The following is an 8,686-nucleotide window of genomic DNA, read 5'->3' as shown; positions in this document are numbered from 1 at the left end:
ATGTTTTCTCATAAGGAGCAGTCGTACAGTTTGAGAGGTTTTGGAAACTTTGCGGTACCAATGGCGAGTTCCACCAGGAGGAGTTATTCTATGTCTGTTTGTGGGGTTACTTTGTGGAATAATCTGGGGCTTGAATTAAAGCAGTGTCAAGGCATTCACAATTTCAAACGTCTTTACAAACGAAAGGTCTGGTTCCATTACAATGACAATGAGGTTTGATTGTATTCATGTTGTGCAGATTGTTGGATTAGTTGTTATTTATTTACCCTTGTGGTATTTCGTCTACCATTGTTGGTAGTTGTTCGTCACTATGTACTTTTGTGGTATTCCATTTACCATTGTTGGTATTTGATTATCATTGTTACCTGTGGAAATATTTGTCTATTATTAGTATGTATGGTATGAATGTGTGGTTTTGACTTGGGCATCCACTGTTTCTAAATGAGTTATTATTACTATTATTATTATTATTATTACTATTATTATTATTTTATTTATTAATATATTTTTTTCTTTGAGATTATTGATGAAGGAAGCAGTTATTTTTTGTATGTATAAATTCTTTGATAGACTAGGGTGGGGTTTAATAAGTTTTACTTCTTCCCACTCTATTTCAAGCATAAGTGTATAAGTTATTATTATTGTGTATCTTTTCTGTTGTCACACTATTTTGCTTGAAAGAAATAAATAAATAAATAAATAAATAAATTCTCAGCATCCTAGAATTCCTAAAGGTGAACTTCAGAATTTTCAAATGGCTATTAATAAAACAAACTGGAATGAATTTATAAGTGGGAGGAATGTAGAGGAAGAATTCAGAGTATAGCACAAAAGTTCACTAAGACATCCCAAGGTAAGAATAATAATAAAAAGAACTGTCTACCATGGTTGAGTACAGACTTACTGAAACTGATAAAGGAGCGAGATCATGCACTAAAACACTTTCTGAAGTTTAAATTGCAAACTGATAGACAAACGTTTATAATGTTACACAACAGGGTTACTCGGAAACTAACAAAGGCTAGCAAACTTTTTTATTAGTATTATTCATGAGTCTAGAGGTAATACTAAACAAATCTGGGAGCATATTAAGAAATTAATTGGTGTAAATAACAGTGGATCATCAAAGCAACTACAGTTAAAGCTAAATGGTAAAATATCTGAGGATCCCCTTCAAATGGCTGTGTCACCAATTTTAAAGCAGGAGATCCCCAGATTATCAGTAACTACAGACCTATCAGTATTCTGCCTGTTGTATCCAAGGTGATGGAGAAGTGGGTTTCAGAGTTGATACAGTAGTCTTTTATTTGAACAACAGTGAGTTTAGCCTGCATCCTATGCAATTTGGTTTTAGAGCTCACCATCAACAGAGACTGCTACCCTTTTCCTTCTGGAAAACATTAAATCCATGATATACGGGTGGTACTGTGGGGGCAATTTTTCTAGACCTTAAAAAGGCTTTTGACACTGAATCATGGAACACTTATTAACAATGTAACTTCTTTAATTTTTTTCCAATGATACCACTAAGTGGATTGATTCATATCTAAAGGGAAGAACACATCATGTCAAGGTTCAAAATCATAAATCCACTGCTTGGGCCACTGTTGTTCAGTTAATGATTTGCCCCTGGTTTGTCCCGATGTAGAAATCCAGTCATATGCTGATGATGCTGTTATTTATGTACACAGCAGCTTCAAAACTGACCAGTGCAATGAATTATATTACAACATGGCTTGACAGATCATGTCTTACGTTAAATGTTTGTAAAATGTTTATCACGTTCTTTTCAAAGCGACCATGTAGCACTCCAGACCCAGACCTAATAATATCAGTTGAAAATTTGCAAGTTGTGACTTAAGTATCTGGGTGTCTGGATTGATTTGAATCTCTCTTTTAGAACTCATGTAAAAAGTATGTGCAAACAAGTTAGATTTAATTTAAGTAACTTTAGATTTGTTAGGCAATCACTCAGCTTTGAAACTCTGATGAACTGTACCACCTTTTTTTGGCAAATTCCACTCCACCAACAAACTCAGCTACCTGTTAAATATTGTTAACACATAAATAAAATACAGGAATTTCACTCACCAACTGGAACACGAACTTCCTGGAGGTTTTCTCTCCAATAAATCACACAGCCTGCCATTATTCATCCGATATCTGCTTGTAGAAATGTCCAAATGGCTCCAACAGGCTGAGCCTCAGAGCTTCTTGTAGTAGCTGAGTGAGGCTAACAGACGGCAGTCACTCGGCTAGCAGTGACAGGGGTCATAGACGCCTGCCACTCAAAGCGGGCACGTCCCTAATAATGCAGAACTTTCAGACTTAATGTAATTTAAACAGGTGAGTTATAAAAAAATTCACCCCCCTCACAGTTGTCATGAAGGGCAAAATTAGCAAAATACACTAAAGCCATCTTTTTTACCAGGCTGTTAACATGTTTTATTCTGCTGTAAAGTTGGGCATTTTAATGTGGGGGTCAATGGGGATTGACTCCCTTTTGGAGCCAGCCTCAAGTGGCCACTCGATGAATTGCAGGCTTTTGGTCTTCCGGGAAAGCTTCACCCCGGAGACCGGAAGCTTACCGTTTGGTAATGCGTTACTGCCCAACACTGATTATAATGCTAGTTAGCTACTTTGTTCAGTTGAAATTATATTATGTTATACTGGAAGAGTAATTATGGTATACTGGTAGAGCTAAAAGAAACAGTTTAAGCCAAAGTTTTATTTTAAATTTATTTTAAGGAGAAATGAATTTCAGCAATATATATATACATGTATGCCCGTTTGTCTATGATATTTAAAATATTGGTAAGCATAAGAGATGTCCCCACTAGTTAGTTAAATTATAAATCCATTAGATAAGTGGCATAAATATAAACATTAATACACGTCGCCATTGAAAGTTGGGGTCTCCGTAGTTGTGCAGAAGTCGACTATTCTGTTAATCTAGTATCTGGTGTTAACATAAGCACAGAACAAAAAGAATTACAGTCAGTTTAACAGTCCTATAATGTCAAATAAAATGTTAAGCAGTATATGCATATAAGGTATTATTAGGATGACAGGATGACTTAAACTGCGTTATGTACTGTTTTTATTCACTGACAATAAGTAATTGAAGTAGGTCAGTGTAATTTCTATCAGAATAGAGTGACCTAAATTGTCCAGATTAATATTTGGAAATTAATAATGTGCTTGTGGTCACCTTGAATTTGTATGACTATGCATGCTTGGCTGACATTCCCTTTACAGGTCAGAAGGTACATTTTGTAATAAAAAAATAGGGATTACACACAGGGATTACTTTAAGCACAAAGTTTCCATGAAACGGAAAGCGGAGTGCTATTTGGTTGCGTTTCCTGTAAAAACACACAGCTAGTGAGGGATTTGTCGCAGATATTGATTGGCGTGTAGCCAGTAGTTGAATGTGGTTACACCCCCACGCCGGCATGCAGACTCTGTGCAGAATGATTCCAGCTCCCAGTGAGTGAACACGGCAGCCGGAGGCCAGTTTGAGCACTGGGAATACAGTAGGTGGTTTTCTTGCTGGTGTGGCTCTTGTCACCCCACGGCTCGCCCGGCGGCGCTCCCCGCAATTATTCCCTACCAGGTCCCCCCGCTCCTGGCCTGAAACCTCCAGTGCTTGAGTAAACCTTGAGTAAACCTAAACACACTCGGGTGTTCCGAGTTCCCAGTATGGGCAGAGTAAGCTAATTTGACCAGTAGCTGCAGGCTAACTGAGCTAATTAGATAATGGCAGCTAGTTAAAAACAGTTAGCTGACTTGCTACAGCAACAAGTAAAGCTATCTGTCCACCAGGGAACTTGTAAATCACAGAGTTGAGGAAGAGCAGCACATCACAGAGAATACCAGATAATATTTTCCACCAAATATGATCCAGTTTCAGCAAAATCAGTGAATAAATGTGTGCTTTCGTATAGTAATTAGTGGTGCACGGTCCCAGAAACACTATTTTTCAGCAGCGTCATAAAAATAAAGAAAGCTTTTCAATTGTCACTAAATTAGTACAGGCCCCCCAGTGCAGGATGATTCATCAACATGGTTCAAAATATTTTTCGGGAAATTACACAGTAAAATGTCTTCAAGAATACCTTCAAAATAAATTTTTTTGTCATTGATGGACCAGATCTTGCCATGATGTAAAGGTCTAGTGCAAGGCATATGATATAAAAACATTTAAGCCTAAACATCATAAACACAACATAAACACATTTTGATTTCATGGGAATGGTATATTTTATAGCCTAATTGTATGTTTCTCTAAAAATACACAGACAAATAGCAGGCAATGCATCTTTGATACTCTCTTGTCTTTATTTGCGTATTTGGTATTGAAGTAACCCAAAAGTAACTAAAAGTAATCAGGTTACATTACTTTTATTTTGTGATACTTGGATTACGTTACTGATTCCATTTTTAACAAGTAATTAGTAATTGTATCGGATTACATTTTTAAAGTAACCCTTCCAACCCTGATTATAACTAGAAAAGAGCCAATGGGCTACTAATATGCATGGTGATATATGTTTCTTAATGTAAAGTGTTACCCAAATTTCTTTTACAGTGGACTTTGTAAGGTGAGTCCATACTCTTGCAGACTTATCCTTTGTAATGCAGACAAACTGATGATTCCCACTAACTCTTTAAAAGAGAGACGTTTTTCTGCAATGCAAATCAATAAATAAAATACAGATTTAGGACACGGTCACGTATTATTACTGGAAACTAAACCATTAAAAGGTATAGTAAAAGTATATTAATAAATTCAAATGAAAAGAGAGATCTTGCAGCTGACCTTTTAATTCATTTCATTTTTCTTTTTTCGGCTTTTAATAAACTCATTCTGCAGCCTTCTGGGTAGCACATCATTTTAGTAGTCTGAAGCTTGAATATAGCTGAGAAATTCCCGAAAACTCAGCCTTTCTATTTTGTTGCAAAAAACTTAACCCAAGAGACTATTTAGTTGAGTTTTCTCATACGTATGATTAATTTTGCTTACTGTATTTCTTTCAATACAAGTTGGAGTGTGAGTATTGCCCCATGCTATGTAAGAGGGAGCTTGTGTCATTATGTACCAGTGAACAGTAGAAAGGAAAAGGCATTCCTATACAGTAGGTGTAGACTGAGCACACAAATATAATGACAAAATGTATTGACTTCCAGTGCTTGTAAAAACTGGTCATATGAGTATTTTGGGACTGAACAACTTTAACCCTTAACGCCTGATTTTTTTTACAATCAAAAAATAAAAAAAAATCTTTGTGTTTTCATTTGCTTTCAAGATGATGTTAAATTAATTGAAGATTGTTAATTTGTCTATAGAACATAGAAAATATATAAATTCAGGCATATGTAGATATGATGCAAATTAGCGTCAACAGGCATAAACGAGAAACCAGGGCTTGCAAAAGGTTCCTAGGTACGTATTGAATATGCACCAACAGGCATTGGGGGAATCCATGTGCTCTCTTGGCTTGCAGTCTGCAAGGAAGAGCTATGATGCGAATTCACGACAATCGGCGTCAAGGGATTAAAGCTCTAGTCAAAGTCAGACGTCAAATTATTAGTTTTTAATGATTAATTAAAACTTACTGCTGACCATTTGATTTCTAATTCTACCCTGGATGTTTTTCTGTTTTTGTTAATTTTTTTCAGAATCTAAAATCCTTTTTTCTCTTCTGCCTTCTGTGTAGCATATTACCCTGAAATGTAGACAGATAAAAATCTTAACCAAGAACTGTATTGTGTGTCAAAGTCTGAAATCAGATCATCACAAACATGCTAGAAAGATGCAACAACCCAATGTCAGAGGCCATAATGAGATGCTAGGCATTGACATTATGGACCCACAGAATTAAATGAATATATGCTCACCACCGCATATCATCCACAGACTAATATGACAGAAAGAGTGACAGAAATACTTTAAAATGTATGATAGCCTCTGACTTGGATGACAATCATGGTAAATAGGATCAATACCTTCTGGAGTTCAGATTTGCTATAAACAGCTGTTGAAGAAACTACAGGGCTAACCCCTGCAGAATTACAAATTGGTAGAGAGCCGAATAGTCCCATGGACAAAGTTCTGAAGAACACTCAGGAATTACAACAAAAAATGCCATAGTGTTGGTTTCAAACCCATACGAAGGGTACCAAAAAGTGGAAAGGTCCTTATAGTGTGGAGTTCAATAACTTGGGTGCATAAATCTGCTACATTCTCATAAAAAGTGTGTATGAAACTGCTTCAGTTTACCTGTAGCAGGGCAGCACTCAGATAGCAGATCGTGAAGGCTGCAGTGATGGGCGCCTTCTCACCTTGCAGCAGGGAGATGGAATAGAGGAAGACTAGGTGACCAGGGACAACTAGCGTCAGAAGCACCAGTGCTGACTTGGAATTGACCCCTGGGAGACACAGAGAGGACAGTATGTCACTCAGCTTGCTAATGAGGTTATAAGTATGAAGGTATTTTTGTGTCTTTTTAATGCAAGCAAAAAAAATGTTTTGAGAGCATATTTATGGCACTTGAATTAAAAATTGAGTTTGTAATTAAAAATAAACAGGCCTTTTTTTGTGTCACAAAGTTTTAATTGCTAATTTGTCCATATTAATCGCAAGTTAAAAAGTTTTCCTTGCGAGGCAGAAAGTTTTGCAAGTTAAATAGTTTTGCAGGTTAAAAAGTTTTCCTTGCAAGTCATAACGTTTTGCAAGGAGACAGAGCTGTAGCGTGTACAGGCCTTTTTATATACAGTCTATGGTACAGGGTAGATGGAGGTAAGTTGACGTGTCGCTCATTTCAATAGAAATGCTTTTTAAATGTAGTATGGCATGATTTAATGATTATTTATACATTTACTGTTGGCAAGGTCACGGAGTCTATCGCTGTCTCCTTTCTTAGAATGACAGTTAGCTAACGTTAGCCGTCTTGGCATGAAGTTTGATTGGCAGTGCATTTGTGCACTCAGACATGACAAGCTAGGCTAACATGATGAGCTTTTCCCCTCCCTGCAAAGAGGTGCACCATCTGATGTCCTCATCATCCAGTGTGGCGGCAGCAGCATGGGGGAGGTCATCAGCGTGAAGCTGGTCAACATGGAGGATGACCTGCACTGGCTTTACCTCCAGCACACTGGCATGAAGATCCTGTTTTCGTCTGTGACGCAAAGTGTTGGTGGAAGGCTGGTGCCAATCAGTGAACAGCTGTATTTGTTTGTAGCTTAAATGATGCCATGATTAAGAATTCTCGCATCAGACATGGCAGTCCTGGGCTATATTTGAAAAATGGATTTTATTTTACAACTAGGGCAGATTATGTTTTCAAGTACAGTAGCTAATTGCATCAAAGATCACCTCCAAATGCAGTGAATTGCTTTCAGTTGGCAGTGTTACTGCTTTTGAATTTGGCTTTTAGGACCCATTTTCTTGCACCTAAACATAGCTCATGTTGTTTATGTTCACAATAGATGTTAAAAAAACCACACTCCCACCTTCATCCCCCCTTCTCCCTACCACCCCATGGACTCCTAAGTACTCTGGACCTATCTGGACATACAGTAGCTGTTACCACTTGCACAGGCCCAGTCTGTTTATTTGAATAAATGTGTTTACTACATGTCCATATTTGCGAACATTTAAAAAAAAAAATAGTTTACATTGCAATAAATTTTATTTATGTATTTGCACTATTTTTGTCTTTAATACTGATAAGAAATGTTAGATTTCACATTGTGATATACTGTAAGTCTAGTTCAAACACAAAAACGTGCACATCCAACAAACATAATATATTGTTTATATAAAGTAAACCCTCATACATTAATGGTAAATGCATGTTTGTAATTACTGTCAAATAATGGTAATAAACCCCCATTTTTAATGGTGAACGTATGTAGATATGTAAATGTAATGCTCTGTATTTGTATAGCGTCTCTCTAGTCTTTTCGACGACTCAAAGCGCTTTTACACTACATCTGCATTCACCATTCACTCATATTTATACCACTGAGCCTAAGTGCTCAAACAGAAACTAACATTCACACACATTCATACACTGGCGGAACAGCCACCAGGGGCAATTCGGGGTTCAGTATCTTGCCTTCTGATTTACGGCCAACCCATAGCCACCCTATATATATTGGGTATTTGCTTGAAATTACTGTAATTTAAAAAAAAAGGTAAAGCCCTATACATTAAAGTTAAAAATATGTAGAAATATTTGAGATTGTAATTACTAGAAATGATTTGGAGCTAATCATTCACGCCTTTGTGTCGTCGCGGTTAGACTATTGTAATAGTTTATTTTTATGCCTAAACCAGAAGGAGCTCTCTCGACTGCAATTAGTACAAAACTCTGCAGCCAGAATTTTAACACGTACTAATAGGAGGTCTCACATATCACCAATCCTAAAAGAACTTCATTGGCTACCAGTGTCTTATAGGATAAATTTTAAAATTTTGGTTTTAGTTTTCAGAGCTTTACATGGCCAGGCTCCACCCTATATTAGTGACCTGATTCAGCGTTATACCCCTGTGCGTGCTCTGAGGTCTGTGGATCAGAACCTGCTGACGGTTCCACGCACTCGCTACCGTACTAGAGGTGACCGATCTTTTCAGGCTGTTGCCCCTAGGTTGTGGAATGACCTTCCACCATCTATGCGC

The 8,686-nt window shown here is 37.2% G+C and overlaps 1 protein-coding gene and 1 long non-coding RNA gene across 5 annotated transcripts in view; both read right to left on the bottom strand.

Moving 5' to 3' along the window:
- LOC123974871 (solute carrier family 41 member 1-like) overlaps positions 1–8,686 on the bottom strand; it is a 54,947-nt gene that overhangs the window by 12,129 nt on the left and 34,132 nt on the right. For 2 of the 4 annotated variants that reach the window (XM_046055846.1, XM_046055848.1), the window contains one exon: positions 6,284–6,432. In XM_046055846.1, coding sequence (XP_045911802.1) covers positions 6,284–6,432 — 149 coding nt within the window. Of the gene's footprint in view, positions 1–2,822; positions 2,960–5,629; positions 5,730–6,283; positions 6,433–8,686 lie in introns of those variants that run through there. The other 2 variants (XM_046055849.1, XM_046055847.1) reach the window with 2 other exon arrangements.
- Positions 8,470–8,686, bottom strand: part of LOC123974875 — a 756-nt gene continuing 539 nt past the window's right edge. The window contains exon 2 of the long non-coding RNA XR_006825956.1: positions 8,470–8,668. This is a non-coding gene — a long non-coding RNA (uncharacterized LOC123974875). The remainder of the gene's footprint in view (positions 8,669–8,686) is intronic.

This window comes from Micropterus dolomieu, linkage group LG08 (genome assembly GCF_021292245.1).
Source record: "Micropterus dolomieu isolate WLL.071019.BEF.003 ecotype Adirondacks linkage group LG08, ASM2129224v1, whole genome shotgun sequence".
Taxonomy (NCBI): Eukaryota; Metazoa; Chordata; class Actinopteri; order Centrarchiformes; family Centrarchidae; genus Micropterus; species Micropterus dolomieu.
The sequence above is the reverse complement of the archived record's forward strand: the minus strand, read 5'-3'. Positions and strand labels throughout refer to the sequence as shown.